Source organism: Sinocyclocheilus anshuiensis, unplaced genomic scaffold (genome assembly GCF_001515605.1).
Source record: "Sinocyclocheilus anshuiensis isolate Anshui unplaced genomic scaffold, SAMN03320099.WGS_v1.1 scaffold1540, whole genome shotgun sequence".
Lineage (NCBI taxonomy): Eukaryota > Metazoa > Chordata > Actinopteri > Cypriniformes > Cyprinidae > Sinocyclocheilus > Sinocyclocheilus anshuiensis.
Window position 1 is genome coordinate 299,936 of NW_015558654.1, and position 25,333 is coordinate 325,268.

At 39.0% G+C, this 25,333-nt stretch overlaps 1 protein-coding gene across 1 annotated transcript in view; it reads right to left on the reverse strand.

Annotated features, from left to right (window-relative positions):
* Positions 1-25,333, reverse strand: part of col21a1 (collagen, type XXI, alpha 1) — a 96,481-nt gene that overhangs the window by 49,444 nt on the left and 21,704 nt on the right. Inside the window, exons 7-17 of the mRNA XM_016477184.1 lie at positions 22,401-22,478; positions 21,831-21,839; positions 20,721-20,804; positions 19,612-19,674; positions 8,733-8,786; positions 8,591-8,644; positions 8,236-8,289; positions 6,264-6,317; positions 5,131-5,184; positions 4,972-5,025; positions 4,039-4,092 (exon numbers count right to left, since the gene is read on the reverse strand). Coding sequence (XP_016332670.1) covers positions 4,039-4,092; positions 4,972-5,025; positions 5,131-5,184; positions 6,264-6,317; positions 8,236-8,289; positions 8,591-8,644; positions 8,733-8,786; positions 19,612-19,674; positions 20,721-20,804; positions 21,831-21,839; positions 22,401-22,478 — 612 coding nt within the window. The remainder of the gene's footprint in view (positions 1-4,038; positions 4,093-4,971; positions 5,026-5,130; positions 5,185-6,263; positions 6,318-8,235; positions 8,290-8,590; positions 8,645-8,732; positions 8,787-19,611; positions 19,675-20,720; positions 20,805-21,830; positions 21,840-22,400; positions 22,479-25,333) is intronic.

Consider the following 25,333-nt stretch of genomic DNA (forward strand, 5'->3'; position numbering starts at 1 on the left):
AGGAAAACTGATATCTTAGCCCTTTATTCAGACATATTAAAAATGCATTACATTTTGTAAGCATATCGCATAGTTGTGCTTGGAGTGTAAAACTATATGTAAATGCTCCACATTTCAATTGTTTCATTTGTGATGATGCAAAAGCTGATATACAAAGCTTGTACTCATTATTCCAAAGCTTTAATTCAGTCAGCCAATGTGGGAATTGTTAGCTATATTATTAAACATTATCATGTGGGTGTTTGTGAAAATGGCCAAGAGGAAGGAGCTGTCTTCTGCAGCCAAGGAGGATATTATCAAAATGGCTAAATCTGGTCAGTTTGCTTAGGATATCGCTTGTTTGCTGGTCGTGATGTCCACAGAATTATTGCAAAGCACCGTTAGACAGGTACCGTGCAGAAGCACTGGTCCAAAGGAGACTAGTGAATGCTGTCAGCAGTTGTCAAGAATCGTCTCGATTACATATGTAACCCTCGTTCCCTGAAGGAGGGAACGGAGACGTCACATCAGTGACCGACGAATTGGAATTGGGACCTTGCTTAGAGAGACCAATCCACTTCGAGTGTAAACTAAATGAGCCAATGCACATTAGCATACGATGATTGCATCCAGCTGCCGCTGATCACAGCGTGAGCATAAAAAGGCAGCCGGTGCAATGCATACCAGGTTTTCACTGAGGAGCCGAGCCGGTGACCTGGCCGCTCAGCGGTGGTACAGCAGCCGTGGCGATGGGACGGGACGGGACGTGACGTCTCCGTTCCCTCCTTCAGGGAACGAGGGTTACATACGTAACCGAGACATTCCCTTTCAGTCGGTCACTACGAGTCACGTCGTGACCGACGAATTGGGATCCCTACCAAAGCGCCATGGATGCTGCCCCTTCCAGTGTCCTGTGCGAGCCTCCTGCGCCCCTTTTTGGTGTAGGCCGGGGCTCGCAACAAGAAGACCAGTCACTGTTGTCGTAGCCCACTTAGGCCTCTACATATGGAACCCAGCCCTCTACCGGTTCTCAGGGATTCAGCGAGTGAGGGCCTGGCGCCGGACGTTTCGCCACGTCTGGTTGTCGAGGGGACGGAGGAGCTCGACAGGGCCTACAGTACGGAGCAGTCTGCACTCTGGAGCAGTTTTAGCAAGCCGACACTAAACCGGGGCCTCTCAGCGCCTCTACCCGTTTGAGGTGGGAACACAGGAGGATACCGGCTCCACACGAAGGCTATAGAATCTAGCGAACGTGTTGGGGGTTTGAACGGTAACCGGTGAAGGACCGGGTTCAAGACACGCAGGTCCAAGATTGGTCCTAACCCACCGCCTTTCTTGGGTAAAATGAAGTAGGGGCTGTAAAACCCCATCTTCATATCGGCTGGAGGGACAGGCTCTATCGCATCCTTCGCCAGTAGGACTGTGACCTCCGCACGCAAGACAGGAGCATCGGCTGCCTTCACTGTCGTGAAACGGATGCCACTAAACTTGGGGGGATGCCAGGCAAACTGAATCGCATAGCCGAGGCTGATGGTCCACAGAAGTTAACGAGACGGGTTGGGTAGCGCTAGCCAGGCACCCAGATACCGTGCAATCAGGACCAGTGGAACCACAGACAAGTACCTACAGACCCAGGAGGGGAGGCACGGTTCGCCATGCCAGGTGAAGGCGGTATTAGGACACAATTGCATCGCAACCGACCGCTCCACCGTGGGGGACCCTTGTATACCCCCTAGCTGTACCACCGTCGAGGGTGGTGAGGGAGGAGGAACCAGCAGTAAAAGGTGCCATCCTTGACCTGGTGAGCTACTCATGCACCTCCGGGAAGAAAAGCACTGAGAACCAGCGCGAGCCACCCTGAGAAACCAATCATCCAACCTTGAGGGCCCGGGACGTGGTGGAGGTTTCCACTCGAGCCCTACCCTCTCGGCGGCCCGGGAAAGCATAGCCGACATCTCTGGATCCAATTCAGGCCTTGCCACTGTCCCGGAGGGCGGCAGTGCAGCCGAATCTTCCTCTCCAGAGAGCTCTCCCTCCGATGCAGTGATCAACATCCGGTCGTCGGGAGGAGCACCGAAGGATACCGCTGGTACGCTCTTTGAAGAGGGCCCAGCGCGTTCCTTTGGCGGCTCAACTGGTTGCGAAGCGCTAGAGGAGCGATAGTCCCCCGAGGGTTGGTTCCCAGAGGGGTTTGCCACCACTGTAACCCTCAGACTACCCGTGCTACTGCCCGAAGTAGTCCTCGCCTGGCTACCGCCAGGACGAACACTAGATCGCAGCAGAGGCAACGGAGCTCCGCCCCCCTGGAGGAAACGGAGCCTGGCCCACAGCTCAGAGATGGTCATCTTCCCACAATGGGAACATGACTCATCCGTGAAAGCCACCTCAGCGTGTTTAATGCCCAGACACGTGAGGCAGCGATCGTGACCATCACCCAGCATCAGGTAATGACCGCATCCAGAAACACACGGGTGAAACGGCATCTTTAAAAAGACGATCCGTCGTCTTTACAAAGACGCACCCACTTATTGTACTCTTTTAGAAGAAAAGGGCTCTTTTAGGGAAATGCTCTTTTACGTGCTGAGACGCACAGGGGAAACGGCCGTTTGCAGCACAACAGGGGCGAGTACAGCCTGAAGTGCGCAACCCACTCGACACAGCAACGACCACCGCTGAAACGCCATCTGCCAACACAAAAAGCTCCTGAGAGCGCGCTAGACTCAGAAGTAGTTTGGTAGAAGCAGAACGATGTTGTCGCTCGGCTCCGAAGCGAAAAGCTGGTATGCGTTGCACCGGCTGCCTTTTCATGCTCACGCTGTGATCAGCGGCAGCTGGATGTGCATTGGCTCGTTTAGTTTACACTCAAAGTGGATCGTTCTCTCTAAGCGAGATCCCAATTCCAATTCATCGGTCACCGACGTGACTCGGAGTGACCGACTGAAAGGGAACTCTGGTTTTATCTCGCACTACAAGGTGAGTATGGAAGGTCTGCTTGGAGAACAATCATCTAATTTCTATCACAATAATGATCTCAAACACACCATGCATGCAATGAAGGTGCACAGGGATAGCGTTACGTAATCCAATTGAAACCCTTTTAAACTTGAATCAAAGCTGATAAATGAAGAATTCAATGCTTTTCGAGAAATTATGCACAACATATGCACTAAGCTTAGTGAGTAATGCCCAGAGAATGGCTGCTGAAATAAAAAAACAAGGGAGAACCAAGGAAATACTAATAACTGGTTTAAAAAAAACATACATTCCATGATAATCTAGCTGTAGTTTGCCTTTTTTGACACTTAATTTTGTCAGTTAAATAACTTAACCAACTTTAAAGTTTTCTTCTTTTCAAAATAACATGCTCTTCATATTTTTATATTTTTAGCATCAAAGCTAAGCAGCATCAGCAAATGATATCAGAATGAAATTAACTACTGCTGACAATTATTGCATAATTATTCTATATAAAGCAGATGTTTGATTGTAAGGACATTTCTGTTACTATTGTATGATCAATAGTCCAAACTGTCCAATCTGGGTCCTAAAGCAAATGCTGAGAGCGAACTAGATCATCTCAAATTTGAGACAATGCATTGTATAGATTTGGCCTGTTTGCTGTTTATTCCAAAACCAGCTAGATGGCTCTAGTTAGCTGGCTTTCATTAAAACTTGAAGTGTTCTCCCAGTAGAGCTATCTGTGGCTCTTAGACCAATTTCTCTAAAGATGAGTTTAGCGCTAGTCTGCTGAACGGCATTGCTGAGTCACTTCAAGTTCCTGGGTGTGCACATCACAGAGGATCTCTCCTGGACTGACAACACCATTTTTCTCAGACTACATTGAAATTTTCTTCTCCCCAGTCCAGGTGCAAAGACTTAACCATCAATAAGACTTCAAATCATGTCTTCATTGAGCCAAACTGGAGTGTTTTATTAGATGAAGCAAAAAGGGAGTATTCCTCATGCTTAAATGCTGTCTGGTATTATTCAACGGCTTGCTCTTCAATGCAGTCCACCCACTAAAACACCTGGCAAAGATCTGTTTTAAGATATACTCACAGGATGTCCCTCTCTTCCATCCACTCCAGGAATTCCAGGCAGTCCTGGATCTCCCTGAAGAGACAAAGATCATATAGTCAGAATAAAAGTGCACCACATCTCTTTATCTTAACAGGGATGGGAGTGTTTGAAACTTGTTGGATTTTTCCATGCAAATAACAATGAGCGCATTTTGCATGCATACAATACTGAGAACATTTCACTTCAAATCCTAATCTGTTTATTTTATAATAAACAAGATGGCATGCCACTGAATCTGCTGGCAATAACATTAAGGCAGCAACAATGTGTTTCTTGGTTTCTCATGACTTGGAGAACATACAGCAATACAAGACACTCTTGATGTCTTTTAAAGCAAGCGGTATAATTAAGCTGCAATAAATCTTAAACAGTGTCAAGAGTTTTATTTTTATCCTCTACATGTAGGCAAGAGCATGTGTAAGCAAGAAGTATTTAAGCATGGCAAATTTGTCAACATAATGATTATTAAACATGGAATGACTCAGTGGTGAGTTGGCCTTCATTGCTGTTCTCTGGCTTGAAGAAATAAAGGTGAACTTTAAGGGAGTAGTGCATGTTTAAAGATCTGATACTAATCAAATAATCCAGGATTTATAATATAGGCAACCACCAAGATGTTGAGGAACAGCTTGGTTTAATAAAAGCCATCTGTAAGCCTGGAAAAAAGACAGCGTAGATCAGCATGAAAGAGGAAACGATGGTGCAAACCTTTTTATGGCTTTCCATATGGAGATTCTGATACTAGCACATTTTTTTCATGCAATTCTGTCAAATAATACTGCATATTGGAATCCTGTGTAGCCTCCTTAAAGTGGGCTTGCCAAATATTTTCAATGGTCCATGTTCACAGTTCAAGGAAGCCTTTAAACATGTTCAGTCTTTTACGGTGAGAAGAACTGTATCAGTACAGACCTTTAGACCAATTCCTCCAGGAATTCCATATTTCCCATCCCTGCCAGGTGCTCCCTTGATAAACACACACACACACACACACACACACAATGGCATTAAAGCATAATAACTGACCACTCACAAAAATGAAGTGGAGAAATGATTGAGTGGTAAACATACAGGCTCTCCTGGATATCCAGGTGGACCAGTAAGGCCTCTACTCCCTTTTTCTCCCTAAAATAGACAGTATGTCTGTTAATGCAATATAGAGTATTGGAATAACAAACAAACGAGGTTGCATTGCTGTTCAAGTCATTAACATATTTGATTTGTGAAAGTTATTGTTTTATTTATCCATACCAGCATCTCCCTAAGCACAAAGTACATCATGTATCATTCCAACATTATATCAGTACTTTTCAGCACAGGAACTTATTCAATAACTAAGATCATGCACCAAAAGAAAAAACTCCATCAAGCTGTTCATTAGCTATTATCTCAGGGGGATTGTAGATATGAAGTGGGATAAAAACACATCCAGTGAAGAGCTGAGGTACGGTGCAGATCCAAAGTCACTGTTTACACGAACAGTCTTAGAACAATACTAGCATTATTGGTCAGGTGGTGGCAAAGAGAAGCAGTGGCTACTTTTATCCTGAATGACTAGGCCTAAATTTTGAAGTGCACTACATTTTCATGTCAAGAGGAATAAAAACAAACAAACAAACAAAACACCCGTCTTTGAGAACAGAGAGAGCTGGAAATAAAAAGGGGAAGATTTATGCTATGGTTAAAGAGTATCACATATGTAAACAACGTATGCAACGTATGTACGCGGATAGGTTGTTTACGTTCAGATCAAAGCGCAAACAATGTAAACACCATATCCGCGTAAGGTACTGCTGACACAGAACAGCATACGTTGTTTACGTATGTGATACTCTCCAAAATGGCGCTACAAGGTGACGTGGAGGAGACGAATTGCTGAATAAAGTCGTTATTTCTGTTCTCTTTGCACACAAAAATTATTCTCGTAAATTCGTGAAATTATGATTGAACCACTGATGTCACATGGATTATTTTAACGATGTCCTTGCAACATTTCTGAGCCTTGATCACTTAAAGATCTTTGCTGTCTATGCAGGGTCAGAGAGCTCTCGGAATGCATCAAAAATATCTTAATTTGTGTTCCGAAGATGAACAGAAGTCTGGTTTGGAACGACATGAGGGTGAGTAATTAATGACAGAATTTTGGGTGAACTATTTTTGGGTGAAGTATCCCTTTAAGAAAATTAAGAGGAAAGTATCCATACCATTTGTCCATCTTTGCCTGGTAGTCCTTGTATTCCTTGATTGCCAGCAGACCCCTAGAGAGAAAACACAGAGAAATTATTAACATTAATTTCACTGAAAATATTTTATATTTTATGTTATAATATATAAATAATGAAAATGAACTAAATTATTCCAATTCAAACTGGTATACAAAGTTAAGCAGTGACTTCGTATTTGGAGACTTTCAAATCAAACATAAAAATAGGAATGTCACTATCAAGCAAGTGGCATGCTAGTAAGTGCTGCTAGCTAGAGCTTTGATTTAAGTCAGTTCCCCTCTACTAACTTTGACAAACAGAATACACAATACTTTTAGTCTTCTTTTGGAATCCGCATTAACTCTTCTTATTCTTGACAACAGGTTTATAAACGATTCTCATTGCACATTTGGGGAGATGTTTGGCGCACGTTGCGTTGCCAAATACAAATTAAGCGACTCAAACTCACTCTCACACAGCACTTGCAGAGTTCGAGTGGAGTAACATTATGTTAATCTATGATGATCGCACAAACACAGCAACTCACAACCATGCATTGCAAAAATAACCGCCTGAGAAATAACAAACTCTCTGAAACCCTTTCAGTTTTAGCCAATCAGAATTGCTCTAGTGTGCACGGTCCGGTTTATCGTCATCGGGTTGGCTGAGGTGTCTTTCGAGGGCGTTTTTTGTATGATGGTGTGTATGACGGCGGTTTAATTCAGAGAAGTGTGAACATTATATTTAATCGCACATGTAAGTATTTTACAGTTTCGCATTAAAAATAGCAACTGTTACACAGAAAATTATAGTGCTTCATTTACATATCGCGATTTGAAAAGCTTCTGTCATCAAAAAGCCTTGCCTTATCGTCATCGGGTTGGCTGAGGTGTCTTTCGAGGGCGTTTTTTTGTATGATGGTGTGTATGATGGCGGTTTAATTCAGAGAAGTGTGAACATTATATTTAATCGCACATGTAAGTATTTTACAGTTTCCCATTAAAAATAGCAACTGTTACACAGAAAATTATAGTGCTTCATTTACATATCGCGATTTGAAAAGCTTCTGTCATCAAAAAGCCTTGCCTACTTTTGTTATACTTGGCGCGAACTGATGATATTGGCTTACACGTAGCCTGCGAAATGATGAACCACCTTTAAACAATAGTGTGTTTCTAGGCTTAAGCAATGAAGAATGATCCAGGATTGTCCGAGAGCATTGCAGGCGTTGATATCCTTAGCAACCTGGTACTTTTTGCAAACATGCAAACTCATCCATCACGCTATGAAAAGTTAAGGATCAATTAATCATTCTTATTTAGAACTAGTTCACATTTTGTGACAGACAAATTACGCATTTTCATGTGCAAGTGGTTAAAAATAGTAATGCTATTCTTGACCGTGGGTACTATAAAAAAGTATATGCTTTACTAATAAGCTATTATTCATTCTAATCAATTGTTAATTTAGCTAATAATAATGGACTATTATATGAAATCCAAAAGTTGCATGTAAGACCCATGTTAACATGATATTAGCATGTAAGACATGAAAGTGGACTACGATCTCTGAAGATTGTGGCCAGGTCCACATGGAATAAGCACTCACAGATTTCCACCTCATACATTTTTGATTATTACATATTTTGGCTAATTTGATAATCCTTAATTTGGAATTAAAAGTGTAGCACTGTCATCATCTTCATTTTATACATTTTAAATCCATTACACAGGGTTCCCCCAAGAATTTCCACCAAATTAAAGCAAAATCCCATATGTGCCTGATTAATGACAATTTTAAAAAATGGCACATACATCTTGGAACAGTGCTCCAGAAAAAAATATATAAAGATGTTCCTACGTATAGTCAGTTGTACCTGATATTTTACTGTCAACGATAAAACAGCAATGGCCAAATAAATTATTCAATTTACAGTATTTATTAAACATCTTTTAACACTTTTAAAACAGACCTTTTCTCCTGGTTTGCCAGGTGGCCCAGGTAACCCTGGGATACCGCTGTCACCCTAAAGACAAACACACACACACACACACTGAAAAAAAATCATTTCAGTAAATTCAGCGAAATAAGTTCTATATAATCTAATAATATTCTACATAATATCTACCTGAACTTAAATATACTAAGCAAAAACCAGTCACAAGTATTGACTCCAGTAAATTAAAAACCTTGGAATATGTGTGAGGTATCTGAGTAAAACTGACTCTGCATCCAAAAACTTACGAGAGCATATGCGAATATATGGTGACTGAATATGTTGCCATAATTAAAATAGAACATTTAGGGATAAAATCATAGTTTCTTACTGCTTCCCCGGGACTTCCCATTTCCCCCTTATGCCCATCATCTCCACGTGGTCCCTTCTCAAACAGAGGGAAAAAAGTGGCATGATCAAGTATCTTATGAGGTTTTATAGGGTATGTCCATTTGTGACTCGTGCATTCATACCTGCATTCCGGGAGAGCCTTGAAAGCCAGGACTTCCTCTAGAACCTAGGACACCCTTCAAAAAAGAAAGAGTCTTATATTAGTCTGACCCACAGTCATGCAAATGAATATCAAGGTCAGTCTGGAAGAACACAACACAAAAAGTCACAGCTTTCAATATTTTCCCACATTATAATTTTTCCCACATTCCACAGGGATTATATAATGAAAAATCTAATTTGCCTTATTCATTTGAGATAAAAGAGTTTGATATAGTGTGAACATATACTGCAAATTTCAGAACTCAAAACATCCTTCTCAGCCCAAAATGTGCATTTATCTACTTTATCTTTAATTGAAATTTAATTTAATTTAAGTTTAAATGTATCTTTTATTGAGGCTACTGTAAGCCCCAAAAATTACTTTTTATGAACTTTGCGATTACAAATATATTAAGGCATGACTTCACTGAATAATGATTGCATGGTTTCAGACAACTATGTGAAGACAATATAGTTCATACAGGCACTTCATTAAAGTCTAGGACTTTCAAGCACTTTTTAGTTTTATTTTCAAGGAACTAGTACAATACATATTTTTCTTAAATTACCTTTTATTTCCCACATTCTCTTCATCCTTATAGAATATAATAGAATATACAGTATATACTGTACTAAAGTAATACAGATTAAGGACAGAATATTAAGTAAAAGGATTAAAGGGATAGTTCAGAGCGTAATCAATGTAATGTGCATTGTTTACGTTCAGCATGCGCGCACTGTCTACTGAAGGTAAACAACGCTGATTACGTTCAGCGAAAGCGCACGCATGCTGAACGTAAACAACACTGATTACATTGATTATGTTCTGAAGTACTCTCTAAAATGGCGGTAACTCGGGGAGAAGAATTGCTGAATAAATTCTGTTATTATTGTTTTCTTTGCGCACAAAAAGTATTCTCGTAGCTTCGTAAAATTACGGTTGAACCTCTGATGTCACATGGACTATTTTACTGATGTAACGTTAGTGCAGATGAAGCAGAGGATCTAAATGCAGTTAAAAAGGATTTATTAAACAAAAACACAATGTAATCCAGGCTTGGCAATGGCAATGGCAAGACGAGACAGGGAGCACACAAAGCAGCCTTTACAGGACAACAACAGACAAAGAATTAAGGGAACATGAGGGCTATTTATATAAAACAAAGAGGGTCACATGACAAGAACCAACCCATGAGAAACAAGACACATGACTAAGACAACCAATGAGAATATGACACATACACAAGGCAGAAATACATGAGGGCAAGGGAAGCATGACAGCAACAGCATGAATCTTATTACAAAATAAAAGACATGTGTAACAACGTTCGTAGTTTGGGAAGAAGGAGGCGGGAACCGGCGAACATTTAAATAAAACTTTAATAATAAAATAAACACAAAATAGACAGTCGTCCGCGAGGGGCTGTCACGCACAAACAGAACCAAAACACAAAATAAAATCCAGGCCTGGTCCTCTCTCATCCAACACTGTCGTCACTCCTCCTTTTATCCTTCTGGAGCTCCTCCGTGGGACTCGAGACCGGTGAGTGGCGCAGGTGTCGTGCATTAGCATTTACTCCACCGGCCTCACTCCGTTCCCACGGCTCTCGGCCCTGCCCCTCTCGTCACAACATGAAAACAAGAACATGAAACAAAACCCAAAACAGACATTACAACTGATGTCGTTGCTACGTTTCTGTACGTTGATCATGGTAATATCATTGCTGTCTATTGAGGGTCAGAGAGCTCTCGGATTCCATCAAAAATATCTTAATTTGTGTTACGAAAATGAATGAAGGTCTTACGGGTTTGGAACGACATGAGGCTGAGTAATTAATGAAAGAATTTTCATTTTTGGGTGAACTAACCCTTTAAATATAAAGAAGTATATTATACAGCAGGGCCGTCCTTTCGGCGGTGTAACTGGTGCAGTCGCACCGGGCCCCACAGCGAACGGACCCCCCGCCCCCAAAACGTGATCGCAAATGGACTACGGATTACGGATTACCCACCACCATTGTATGAGACAGGTTCATTGTCGGTAGGGTGTTAACAAATGTGTTTCGAAAGAACCAAAGTTTGACAAAAGTAAAACTTGGAAAACTTACAACACACGTTCCAGTGAGTCAGCTTAACTTAGTAACTGATCTGAGGTATGTTTTCCAAACAACAATGTATTTCTCTGATTCAGTCTCATGTTCCCTCTTACAGCATACTTAGCACTTACTCACAACACATTCTTTTTTATTCGTATTCATTTTTTGGTATCCATGTTCTTTTCCTGTTTCCTTTGTTTCCTCGGTTTCAAAGTATGTTCTCATTGGTTTCCATGGTTTCTCATTTTGTTCACCTGTTTCTAATTTAGTTATTGTTTACCATGTTTATTTAGACCAGTGTTCAGTTCGGTATTTGTCCATTCTTGTTAAGATATGTTTTGTTTTGCTATTCTCCTGCATTTTCTTTGTGCTCATGGTTGTTTTTTTAGTATGCGGTAGGCATGTGTATATACATATATATGTGTGTGTGTGTGTGTCTGTGAATATATTGCGTTATCTTGCTTATTTTGCTCAAGAGCATGATCTATTTAGGTTCACATCAAACTAACTAGAAATCATACGTAGAATTGTTGAACTATGCTTGTAATGATGGAACTTGCGATCATGGTTCCCTATCGATGCTTTAGGAAAATAAAGCCCCGGCTCTTAAAGGGACAGTTCACCCAAAAATTTAAGTTCTATCAGCATTTACTCACCCTCTTGTTTTTCCAAACCTGTATGAGATTCTTTCTTCTGTTGTACACAAAAGACGATATAATTGATATGAAGCAAGAAGAATGTTGCTGGTAGCCATTAAATAGTATTTTCTCTACTGTGGAAGTCAGTGGCTACCAGCAAATGCTTGGTTACCAACATTCTTCAAAATATCTTCTTTTGTGTTCCACAGAAACTCATACAGGTTTGGAATTGGATGACGCTGATTGTGCTGTATAGTTCCCATCGTGTAGGTGCTTCTGAATAGCAGAACAGGATACTGCTCTGTCTACATCAGCGGAAGTAATGCACGGAAAACTGAACCTATAGGAAATCATTCAGATCTGTTGTTGTTGTTGTAAAAAAGACCAATTTCTAATAACTGCTTCTCATTTTCTAATCCTAAGTGCTCCAGTGGGAGTCTGTAGGAATGTCTGTATATAAAATATGAAAACATAGGTATGTTTGTATTAGCAAAAAACATGTTAGCACTGAATGATAATGGCTTTTATGGAAGTATGGACGTAATTGCTGTAAAATTTATCTTGAAAAGGTCATTGTTTTTACACGCAAAGACAAGAAATAAAACTCAAAAATAACAGCAAGATTAAGAGACAAAGTTCATGTGAAGATTTCAACAAGGTCTGGATGATTTGTCCTGAGTATGCGCTTTATTATTAGTGTGTGCAATCTGAACACGCCTACATGAAAGATTTGTGCAGACTCCAGCTGGACGATGACACTTGTGTCTTTGTTTTTGTGACATAAAATAACCCCCACTGTTTTTTGAAATTCAGATTTTTTCTTAATCAAATATATTGTTGACATGTGAGAATGTTGCACAATTCTCTGCTTTTTATGAGATCACTGTATACAGTTGCCAAGCCTCAAAGGGCACTATATTCATAAGATTCTCCTCAATAGAATTCTTTTATTCATTTAAACAGTTAGCCTTACAGTGACTTGACCTTAGACATTTGCACAAAAGAAAGTGAAAAGGTTATTCCACAAACATACTATACAGTATTTTGATATCACTTTGACTTCTTTTAGGAAGCATTACAGGCCATGTTTTTATGTGGGGATTTTTAATTGTTCAGCAAATTATTTTCTAACATAAAATTTAATTTCTCATTATTTACAAATGACTGAGTATAGGTAAAACACATCCTTTGACTGAACATTTGTTGATAAAGATAAAAAAAGAGTTTAAGAGTTACTTCTACCTTATTGGTGGTTGGTACCAAAAGTCGTATTTTTACGCTTCTTAAAGATATTTAGAATTAGGTAGTTTGCAAAGAAATGCTTACTTTACCATTGTGTTAGGAACATTAACTGTTATCTGTGAATGCTATCAGTATAATAAAATTAAATGAAGTGAAATACGCTTTGCTTCACTAAAAACCAGCTGTTTATAGTTTAGACGAGCAGGCATACAGTATGTGCATAATGTGGACACACATTCATAAAGACATGAAGACTTGCAAGTATGGCATCCAGGTGTTGCGTTATTGCACATTCACCAAACTTTCAGAGCTCTTTTGTGGGTTATTCATCATTCATGCTCAACACATTTTTCAGTCAAACTAACTCATGCTTAGAAAAACTGCAGCTGCAGACAAAATTGCAACCCTACAAACGCCCACAAACCCATTTACAACTCCTCCGTGCTTTATCTAGTTTCACTCCCTTGGGCAGGATGTATAGCACTATTATGGAAACAATGACTGTGTTCTCCTCCAATGTTTTAATAGCTTTTACTGTTCAAACTTACGTAACTGAGCCCCTGTACTAGAAATGAATACTCAAAGGAATATGAAAACAAAAATATAGATTTATTTTCACTTACATCATTGAACTCTAACTGTGACTATATCAACTTGCAATATTGTTGACAAAAAGACTAGATTAAATTGTAGTTTAAATAATAAAAACTCTTTATATCCCAAATCTCTCTATATTTTCTTAACAATAAATAAATAAATTATTAAATAAAGACCCTTTTGATATTAAATGCTAGAGGTTGCAAGATAATGTAACATTCAGTGTTACGTCGACACTGACGTTTGGGGTCTTACTTGGGAACCGCAATCACCTCTGAGTAGTATGAAAAAGGCCAATGAATATTGGTGAGTGGAATTTGCCTTCCTAACCACTCCCTTGTACTTACAGGTATATAATGTGGGGGCGTGCATGCAATCATTCAGATTTTTGCTTCGGGGCCGAGTAGTTGCTCGTGAGCAATCACTCCCAATCACTTCTGGCAGCCATGATTGCTGTCTTGTGTGTCTGGGCTGTAAGCATGCAAAGAAAGTGTTTATGGATGATTTATGCACTCGTTATGAAAGCATAACCATGACGACGCTGCGATCATGACTTGCCTTCCTCACAAAGGCTTGAGTCCCCTCTGCTGCTACTCAGCCCAATCCCTCTGCACTGCACAGTGCCACACTGACTATCACTCTGGGAGATCAGAGGATTATAGTGCAAGCTTTCCACTGGGCCAGTCCCCATGGACCTGCCGCTCCTCTCATGCGTCATGTGCCATCAAGCTCACAAGTGATGCTGTTTGTCCATCTCAGGCCGATCTAGTGTGTCATTTGGCACTCCCAAAGAGGATCAGATTTCAATCACTGCATCTGAGGGTGAGGATGAAGGCTCAGATGAACGTCACCTCTCTGGGCTAATTGCTTAGTCAGAGTCTTACTTGGAGTTGATGGACATGCTTTCCCAGGGCACCAAGAGCAGCAGACTGGAGTTTAATCCTCCACCCTGTCTCAAGCAATTGCGGCTGGATGCCTTTCTTCCGGTAAGTGCATGGGGATGTAATGAAGTCATGAAAAGGACATTTTTACTGCCCGAAGCTGCTTCCCAGCCATACATGCTTTCCTTCCAAGACCGGTGAGCTGAGGTCAACTTTTGCTGCTCAGACTTGCTGGTGTTGATGCCGGAACTTGGTACAGTGACCAACTTTGGCTCTGGGTGACTTAGGTCACAGTGTGGGATCTCAGCCAGGCGATGTCCACTCTGGTGGTCCAGGAAGACCATCTCTGACTGAACCTTGCAGTGATGTGCAATGAGGACATAGTGTGCTTTCTTGACACCCCCATCTCCCAAGCCACCCTTTTTAGCCACACTGTCGAGAACTTGCCCAGCACTTTTCGGCAAATTGAAAACAGACAGAGGCCATCAAACATATTCTGCCTTGGCATGTGACCACCGCCACCAGGCTGACGAGGGCTGGTCCCCAGTCCGACCTGGTGTGGCCAGAACCAACATGAAGCCACCTGCAGGAATGTGATGTAGCCCGTCCTGCCACTAAACCTACCCTCCATGAGGCAATGAAGTGGACCTGAGATGAGCAACCCAGAGAGGGAGGGAGCTGCTCTTTTCCAGGAATTGGTGAAAACACTGCTCCTTCCCCTGGAGGAGGAATGGGTGGAGAGTCTTCTGTTTCATTCTGTTTCATAGATTCTCTATGAAAGAGCAGTTCCCTAATTCTCTGGGTCACACTTGGCGTGGTTTGACAGTGAACGATGCGAAACCTCATCACTCCCAGCCTCAACACTTCAAACGTCAAAGGCTCAGAGCTTTTATTTTGTGGATATGCTGCTTCCTCATGCAACTCTAGCTACTCCCTTGCAGGATCCATGGAGCAAGGAGCCAGGTAATGACTATCATGCAGGGCCACTACTTCTTCCTCGGGACGCAAAGCTTCCCAGGTCAGGGTCCAGCGCTCCTCCTTGCCCCACTATGTAGCCTGTCTAGCGCTTCCCAGCCCATCCCGCTGGCTCATTTGGACAATCAGACTCGGTTATGTGACTCATTTTGGCAATAAAGCCTGGTCCTCCAGCCAAGATGGAGTTGGGGCTTTCTAACCTTCACTTCTTCGAACCCTACAAAGGATCGTTTACATTTATTTGATCTGTGTATGTTGAATCAGGCCCTGGACAAGCTCCCATTCAAGATGTTGTGGCAGGAGCACATCCTGACGTGCGTTCACCAGCAAGATTGGTTTGCAGTGATCTACCTTAAGGACGCGTACTCTCATGTCTCAGACTGCCTGAACACAGAGCCTTTCTCTGGTTTGCTTCAGTCAGCAGCACGTGCCTTGAATTCGGGCTGGCTGACGTTTACTTCATTCTGAGACCCTGAGACACATGCCCAAAGTTCCCACCAATCCCTTGGAGGAGGCAGACCCAGCCCTTGAGTTGCTGTGTGCTGTTTGTGCCTTGTGCATTTACATGAACTGCTCACATGAGCCGTAGCATGTCAATAAATTATATCTTTGTTGGACAACAGGTTTGTTAACAGGCTCATACACATGCAAAACTGTATCGCACACATGCTACTGTAGTACGTTTATTCAGACCGTTTTTTTTGTGCACTGTACAGCCCTAACCAAACCAGTTCCAGATTGTATAAGGAGCTCCTCATTTAGCGATAAACTTCTCCTCAATTTCACGTCTGCCTTCCGCGATGTTGCTCCGCACTGTCGCAAACAGAAATATGTCAACAACTAGACTTTTTCGTTATTATCGCGGGAAGACTAATTATAATCGTGGGGAGAATTTTTACCAGTATATCGCAAAAGATATCGCCCATCCCTAGTGGCAACTATGACCCTCCTCATGGTAAATACTGTTCTTTTGATCTTAGTCTTAGTACAAAAGATTATCTGGCTCATAACGAGGTGCTGGGTAGGTTACAATTTGGGATGCCAGTTGTTACTTGGCACATGTGAGCTTGCCGACATCTACATTGCCCACTCTCGTAACAAAGTTTTGGTCTGCATTTTCCTTTATATTCACAACCTGGCAGCCGTGCACATTTTTTTGCTGTTGTTGTTGTTTTAATAGAATTAGAATTTAATAAAACAGAATTATTGGAATTAATATTAGGAATTTAATTTTTTTATCAGTTTTCAAAATGTAGAGTGTTCATTACATTATAATAATATTATAAAAATTAGAATAACAATACAATTTAATTTAATAAAAAAGAACCACTATATATACAGAATCTAATTTTACCAGTAAATTAAAATAGGTTCTACATTAGTTTACTGTACAATCATGCACTGCCATAAACATGTATTTTATTTTTTTTGAGTGACAATATTTTTTAAAAATGTATTGCATTATTTTGAAATGTATGTAGTCTGTAACAGAGCATATGTGTCTAACATAATTCTGTATTTTCAGCTAAGCAGAATCATTAATATTTCTATTCTGGTGTCACCATTGTCCTGTTTATTTGGTGATTAGGAAAAAGGCCAAGTCTATTTAAGTTTACACATAATACCAAAAATGGTAATACCAAACTTTCCATTTTAAATATTCTCTTCTTCTTACTTTGGCTTTATTTTAAGTAAGATTGTGAGATCAAGCATTGTATATTGGACCTAATTGTGACATTACACCTCTATTATTTGTACATACAGTACATTGCAGGTACAAAAATCTGAGTGTTTTTTGTCATTATGACAAAGTGAGAAAGAAATATTTAAGATTTTGTTTAGGTCACATTTCAGCATTCATTTTTAACTCATTGATCAAAAACATTTCTATCAATATACTATACATTTAGATAAGAATATTAAATATAATTACTAGAGCTGTCAGTCAATTAAAACGTTTAATCTAATTAGTTACATAATGTTTCGATTAATTTATCTAATTAATCGCAAAATAAATTTGACTGTGAAAATACCCACAACAGATTATTTAAAGCTATATTTGTGTTAAATGAGAAAGTATCAATTAAACATTACAAATTGTAGCTTTAGAAAGAAATATTTTATTTGAGTCAACATAAAATGTATTACACATAAACATTTAGGCTACACCGACCTAACGTAAACTATGGAACATAAAAGAAGATCATTTGAGAAACATCTCAGTATTTTTTGTTCATACAATAAAAGTCATTGGTAACCAAAATAGCTTTGTTACCAACATTCTTCAAAATACCTTCCTTTATGTTCCACAAAAGAAAGGTTCGAAACGACATGAAAGTTAGTAAATAATGACAGAACTCTTTAATCTCTTTAATGTTTTTATTTTTATTATTATTTTTTTAATGAAATGATACTCTAAATAAGAAACTAAATCTGCCAGCAGGTGGCGGTAAATGTCTTTATGAGTCATTTATTCATTCAATTCAAACAACTGATTCATTCAGGAATTAAGTAAATGGCTCTCTTTATGAATGGGCCTTTGAATCATTGGCTCACACGATTCGTTCAAAACGCAGATTCATTGAAACAAAACACAGCTGTGTTGCCCGGAGATGTGCAACAATTCTGTTATGGCTTTAAAGGTAATATGTTCTCTGCAAAATTGTGCAAAACATAATATTGTGTTTAAAATATAACGCAATATCAAGCTCTCGTGGTATTCGGGACAAAATCAGCACTTGTGTCATAAAGCTCTCGCTGCTCATGTGATATCGCTTATCTTTTGATATAAATATGAGTCAAAAACACATACAGGGGCATTTTTGCACCAATATCTTGAGTTTTAGGGCATAACTGCATTTATGGAGTTGTTGCCCTCATAGACTGTATAAAAACATGGACGTAGCGTCCGTTACGTCACCCGTAGGTTTCTGAAGAGCGTTTTTGAAGCTCAAAGTTGGCAGAGCCGGCCGTCGCCATCTTGACAGCGCGTCACTCCCGAATAATCGAAAATGGGCAAAGAGGCGGGAGCTGGTTGCTGAAACCACACCCACCTAGCTCGACGGTGGTGACAGCAGCCAGTAGCCCCTCACTGCAGAACAAAGATCCAGGGGGCGGGGTTGGATCCACATCTAGGGGGTGGAGATGGTCCATTGTCCTTTCTTTCATTAGCCTACTAAAAGGCCCTGATTAAATAATAATTTTAAATATTATTCTTACTGTCAATCTGCAATTTATTTTGACCTGGTTTTAACAATTAATGAAGCATTGCGGATTTCATTAACCTTGAAATTATATTTAGTTGAGAATATTTAATTAAGTTAGCCATCTTATATAACGTTTCACAGTTACTCGTGTAATTCGTCAGATTATTAATTATTTATAAAAAATTTTTAAAAAAGCCACTGCCCAAAACAAATCCCAGCCGGGTCCTTCACTTTTTTGGGTCCCCTTGAAACATTTCCGTTGTGGTCCGTGCTACTTGCAGCGCGTTTCTTCATTTGCATGTGTTGTGAGGATTTGTAGTGCGTTTCTTCATTTGCATGTGTTGTGAGGATTTTGCAGCGCGTTTCTTCATTTGTATGTGTTGTGAGGATTTGCAGCGCGTGTGTTGTCAAACTGATGAAGATGTTTTCTTAATTTGCTGGTGTTTTTTCAATTTGCATGTGTTTTCTTAAGTTACAGCGCGTTGAGCTCTCTCGGCCACCGTAGTATGAAATGTAAGATGACGTACAGGTCTGGAGGCGCGGCCAGTGCATTAACTGCATTAAAATATTTTAAAGGGTTAAGTTAGGTTAGGGTCAGGAGGCCTTTATTCACCCCCTGGAGCCGTGTGAGGCACGTTTTAATATGGATGAATGAGCTTTATTTGACTACTTTTAGACTGTTGAACAAAAACACCCGCTCATGCAATTATAAAGCTTGGAAGAGCAAGGACATTTTTTAATACAACTCTGATTGGATTTGTCTGAAAGAAGAAAGTCATATACACTTAGGATGCCTTGAGGGTGAGTAAAACATGGGCTAATTTTCATTTTTGGGTGAATTAACCCTTTAATCGCGTTATTTTTTCATAACTAATTAATTCAGTTAACGTGTTAAACTGACAGCCCTAATAATTATATGAAATTGAAGTAAATTGCAAAAGAGTGCAAAAAAAAATGATTAATGATTTCTGACATCTAGACACCATTCTGTTTATTGACTTGTGACCACACAGTGAAGAGCACCAACAAAAATAAAATGAGCAAAATGGTAAACATTCTTTCATTCTAAAAGAATGAAAACAGTTCTCGTATGGTGAATGCTATGGACAGTTCTATCCTGACACACTTGTTGGGAAGTTCATGCATGTTGCAGTCCTGGATACTGCATTGAACACGGCATGTGTTCAAGTTAATTTGAGGTTGTATTAAACTGTGTAGTACTCACAGGCTTACCATCAGCACCAGCTGGGCCAGGTTGACCCGGATCTCCTATTCTCCCCCGTTCTCCCTAGAGAATGTACAAATTATGTATTGTAAATGGTATTAACATAATTTCACTGGAAAATTATGATTCATTACAAATAGATATCTATCATTGTATCTTTGCCAATGGGTAAAAGCTAGTTTGGAAAAACAACAACATTTTCAAGCATTTCAGGGGTCATGAAATAGAGAATCAAAATATTCTTGATATTTACACACACAAGAGGTTACACTACAATATAAACATACTGCAAGTTTCAGAACTTAAAACTAACTTAACAGTTTAACATATTAATTATTATTTTCCACCCCTTTGAAACACCAGGATTTGAAATCAGGAGAATCGTAATATCACAATATCCCCCTCTACATGCTCTTAAATATGCATCATCACCGTATGTAATCATGTGTTCTGAACAACTCATGTCTGTCCATTAATCACAAGAGCAATACTGCTGTTGGAGTAAGACCATCAAACTCTGACACTGTTCTCTCGGTGGATGTAAAGAAACTGCAGCTCCAAAAACTTTTACATAGCCTTCCTAATTATCAGGGAATTAGCAATGAATGGTGAAAATGAGGATGGAAAATTATACTTTATACAAATATTGGATATTTTTGGTACAAAAAAAAACAACTTTATAAACTAACCTTTATATAAATCTGCGTTTCATGACCTCTTTAAGGCATTTATTTATTAACACATTTTTGTATTTTTTTTTTATTATTATATAAGAACTTTTTTGGCCTCTTGTTTGAGAAAATGAACGGAATAATAATAATACTTAATAATAAGTGAAAATATATAAATTATAGCATAGCAATGTACTCTGTCTGCAACTCTTTTAATCGCCACACACAGTCAAAGTAATCTTTCTGCAAACTATTTAGTATTCAGGGCCATTTTACTGTGATCACTGCTGAAAAGCAGCATGTGTTTTCAAGCATAGGCTTGACCTTATAAACTTCAAACTTGCCTTTTATGCAGTGACTTCTGATTTAATGAAGAGATTATATAAGCTGTGCTGTTGTATAAACCGACCAAAGAGATTGAGGGAAAGATTATTGTACCTTCATTCCTGGTGCACCAGGTGACCCAGGTGGACAGATGCATGGCTCTGGGGTTGGATCAATGTCACCTGGTCCATTAGCACACTGAAGAAAAAAACAACAAACAACATTTTACTATGGTGCATTTTGTAAAACATAAAGCATCAGACATAATTTCCTCTTTGTGGTATAAGCTAAACTGTGTGGCAAAACCCAAAACAGCATACAATTTCTCATTTCATGGCAGCCATTTTTGTCGAATTATTCATTCATTCAGCAGTACGGCCCAGTAGTTCTAAAATAGCCAAATGGCAGCAGTAGAAATACAGCACAACACAATTGTTCAACCTGAAATTGACATAAGGTGCTTTAAAGTTAGCATGACATCTAAATAAACTATATTTATTTTTATGGAACATTGCACTGTTTATTATAAATGGTTTATTTATGCACATCATTATTTATTTGTTTATTTTAGCTTATGTGACATCATAATCTTGAATCAAAATAACTTCTTCCCCTCACAACAACATCTCTTCTCTGACTCTGATGACTTGTGCACTGGCGTGAGGGCGGGACAATAATCCCTCCCCTCCAGCAGTCTGCCACTTACATGAGATCACAGCAGTTAGCAAACAACAGTGATCCAATCAATTCCCCATGGACAAAAATTAAGTCGTGACCTAGATTTTTTTTCCTCATTTAAGAAGCTGGTTCACTCTGAAATATTTGTCACAATAGGGAAGAAAAGATGATCTCAAGTTTCATGCCAACTTTAAGCCACCATATGATACACCAAAAAGTACCATGACACTACCATGATTTTTTTGTTTACATAGTACCTTGAAAGTACTATGATATGCTTTAAAGTACAGTACAGTAGCATGGTATTGCTAAAGTAGTTTTATTTAAGCAGTTTGACTGAATGCTTTTGTCAGTGAGAAGGTTCACACCAGCATCATTCAGCCATTCATTCTCAAAGCTGCTGACAGTCCATTGAAAGATTTTTCCAGCTATGACAATACTTAGACACTCCAAAAAAACATGAGGCAAATCTTACCTCTGCAATTCAAAATGAGATTAGCAGTTACTTTTTTGAAAGCGAGCAAAGCCATCTTCAAAAGTACATACCTCTCCATCCTAAAAATAAAAGGAGTGAAAATACGTAAAGGGGCTAGGGCAAAAACCATAACTTAGCTTAGAGGTGCAAGGCTTTACTGCAACATGCGCAAGCAGAAATGGAAAATGATGTGAAATAAAGTGTTTGCCACAGTGTTTATATATGCCCTACATCTCTAAACAGTGAGTCTGGAAGAGATTGGAAAATAATGCCATGTCAAGCAAATTGAGTTAGTGAACTGAGAACAATGACAAAGCCAGTGTTTCACAAAGATGTGATTGACTTTCTAATAAACGGTTCTGAGGAAATATCATTCTCTGTTTGAACATATTAGATAAGATTGGTACATTAAAAACATTCCAAAACACATTGGACTGGAATTATAGGAATTACAAAAATAAATAAATGAACAAAGTCTTCTGTGTTTTACTGTTTTACTTCTCAGTTTTTTTAAGAAAGAATTGTCTGGTAATAAGATAAAATATTTTAAATATCAAGTCAGTGTTAATACGATATGACATTAATAGGTGGAATATATTTGAATGGGCCAAAACAGAAACATCCAAGATTCTGGTACTCACAACTCCAGGTATTTCACAGGCTGTTTCTCTGTTATTCTGCTCAGGGTCACAGTAGATTCTGAGTTTTTGTATTTCAAACTGTTCAGAGAGAGAGAGAGGGAGAGGTAGTTTTAGAAAACTCAAGGCCTGGGGCTGGGGAAAAGGGGAAAGGTGCTCCCTGTTGCATATAAAACACATTTGGTGTCAACATGACATGCTGTCTGCTTTTCCAAAGGAACACTGCTCTGTTGCACATGTTGAAAATGTTCCATGTTATGTTTATTATTTGGCAAAAGATCACAAATACACAAATATTCCAATAACTTCCAATATTCCTTCATAAAATTGTATAATATGCTTTGTCATCATTTTGTTAACTTTATACACCAGAAGTATTAAACCCAATATCATATGTTTACTTGTTTCCTTCATTTTTTATTTACTTTTATTAGGGATGAGAATTAGTGTTTGAATGAGCCAAAGAAAGAGTGGTGAATTAATCAATTTCACATTTAAATTACATATGACACAAAATTATACTATGGTTCAACCCTCTACGCACACATTGTCAATAGAATCACTAATTTATTTTCTTCGTTTACTCACCAGATTGTGTAAATAATGAACGATACATGTTCATTCATAAATTGTATGATGAACGATTTGGAATATGCTTATCTTCACAAAATAACAGCTTTTCACAAAGATACACTCATATTTGATATGATTTGAAAGCATAACAAAACTTTTAAGAAACACCAGTCAATCAAGCATTTTTTATAGGCTAGTAGTGATGATCAACACGTTGATAACAAAATACTACTAATTATACTGCTACTAAAAATGTCTGTCAACTCAAACTAATTGGTTTTTAGTATAGTCTTATAGTGTTTGTTGGTGGGAAAAAATATATATAACTGGTCAAATTTGTTCTTAAACACAAAAACGTGTCATATTAATTAAATAACTAAAGTAACTGGTCACATACAAATGTTTTAATATATCAAACATCTTCATTTGTTTACTTCCCTCTGTGTACATGCAATACAAAAAAAACATGTATTTTTAAAATGTAACTTTTTCTAAATAACTTTCCATTCTGAACCTTGCACATTTCTCACAAATCAAGTGAAAATGATCTTCGCAGACATATAAAAACAATTCACATGCAATTTGCACCTTTCTAAACATAACATTTAGGAATGTTTGCACCTCCCTTTGTTTGTTCTATATTTAATAAAAAACTTTAATGGTTAAATATGTATGCATGTGTATGGTATAAACATCAAGCAGCATGCATTTGTGTAGTATGAATGCAATCTGAATGTACTACGTCCACCATGCTGGCATGTCATTTGAGCTACAAAGTGTGTTCTGTTGTTTTCCTGCCATTTGCGATCCTTAAAGTGTCCAGTGGATGTTAACTTCAGAATGCTGGCAGAAGTAGGTCATCTGCTATTTTTGCCTACTGTTTTACAATACCCTTTACGCATTCAAGGGTTAACTCAATTATTGTCTAAAACTCACTACACTGCTGGGTTCAAATTAACCCAAAATGGGTTGGAAATGAAAAATAACACAGAATGACTACTGGGGTTGAGTATCGTTTAGGTTTTTTATGATACCAGTGCCAAATCGGTGTGCCCTCTTGCAGAAAGTCCACATATGCATCACAGAAGTAATGGAACTCATGACGCTCCAGGAAATTCCTAATATGGGCAAAGGTATCTACCTATTGCTGTAACTAAATTTAAAAAAAATATAGAAATGCTTTGAATGATGAAACATGAAGACAATAAACACACGACTGTAACAATATATGGTTCTCTTTTGTTGGACAACAGGTTTAGAAACGCTTCTCATTGAAAGTTATTAATTTAAGCACATTTAATGTAGGCTACCTGCTGCCAACAGAGCAAGTACAACTGCTGCATTCACGCACTCCTCGGATAGTTTTCTGATTATTCTGACACCACATGAATGCAGAATAATTTAACTAGTGATCACATTTGGTGATGTTATGTCCCTTTCAGAGCACTAAGGGCAAATATTTCAATTGACAGCTCAGGCATTTAAGTGGCACTGAAATGAGGCACCGAAATCTGTTATGATTCGGTCTGGTACATACATGCCGGGTTTCGGTACCCAACCCTAATGACAGTAGCAACACAGACAGTAATAATCAAAATAAAAAATAAAATAAAGAATTAAGCAAAAACACACAGAAACAGCTTAACTGTTTAATAAAATAGCTTTTGAAAAGTGTAATGCTGAATAACCATTAATTCCAATACTGGTCCTTTTGACTCTATGCATTTGTGTAATTTTTTTTTGGTTCAGGCATTCTAGGGTTAAATCTAACAGCCCGGCATGTTGGGTCACATTTAACCCAACCCAGCTGTGTCAAAACTACCCAGCGCTGGCTTGCCAAAATGACCCAGATTTGGTTGGTTTTGATACAGCATTTTAGTGTACAGTCATAGCCAAAAGTTTTGGCAGTGACATCAATTTTGTGTTTTGCAAAGTTTGCTGCTTCAGTATTTGTAGATTATTTTTCCACATGTTTCTATGGTATACTGGAAAACAATGATAAGCATATCATAAGTTTTAAAGGCTTTTATTGGCAAAAAAATATATATATAATCAATTTACAGTGTTGACCCTTGTTCTTCATAACCTCTGCAATTCGCTCTGGCATGCTGGATATTAGCTTCTGGGCCAAATCCTGACTGATGGCGATCCATTGTTTCCTTATTAGTTCTTGGAGTTGATCACAATTTGTGGGCTTCTGCTTGTCCACTCGCCTTGTGAGGACTGACCACAGGTTCTCTATGGGATTGAGATCCGGGGAGTTGCCTGGGCACGGATCCAAAATTTCAATGTAATGATCTTCGAGCCACTTCTTTATCACTCTTGCTTTGTGACATGGTGCTCCATCATGCTGGAAAATGCAC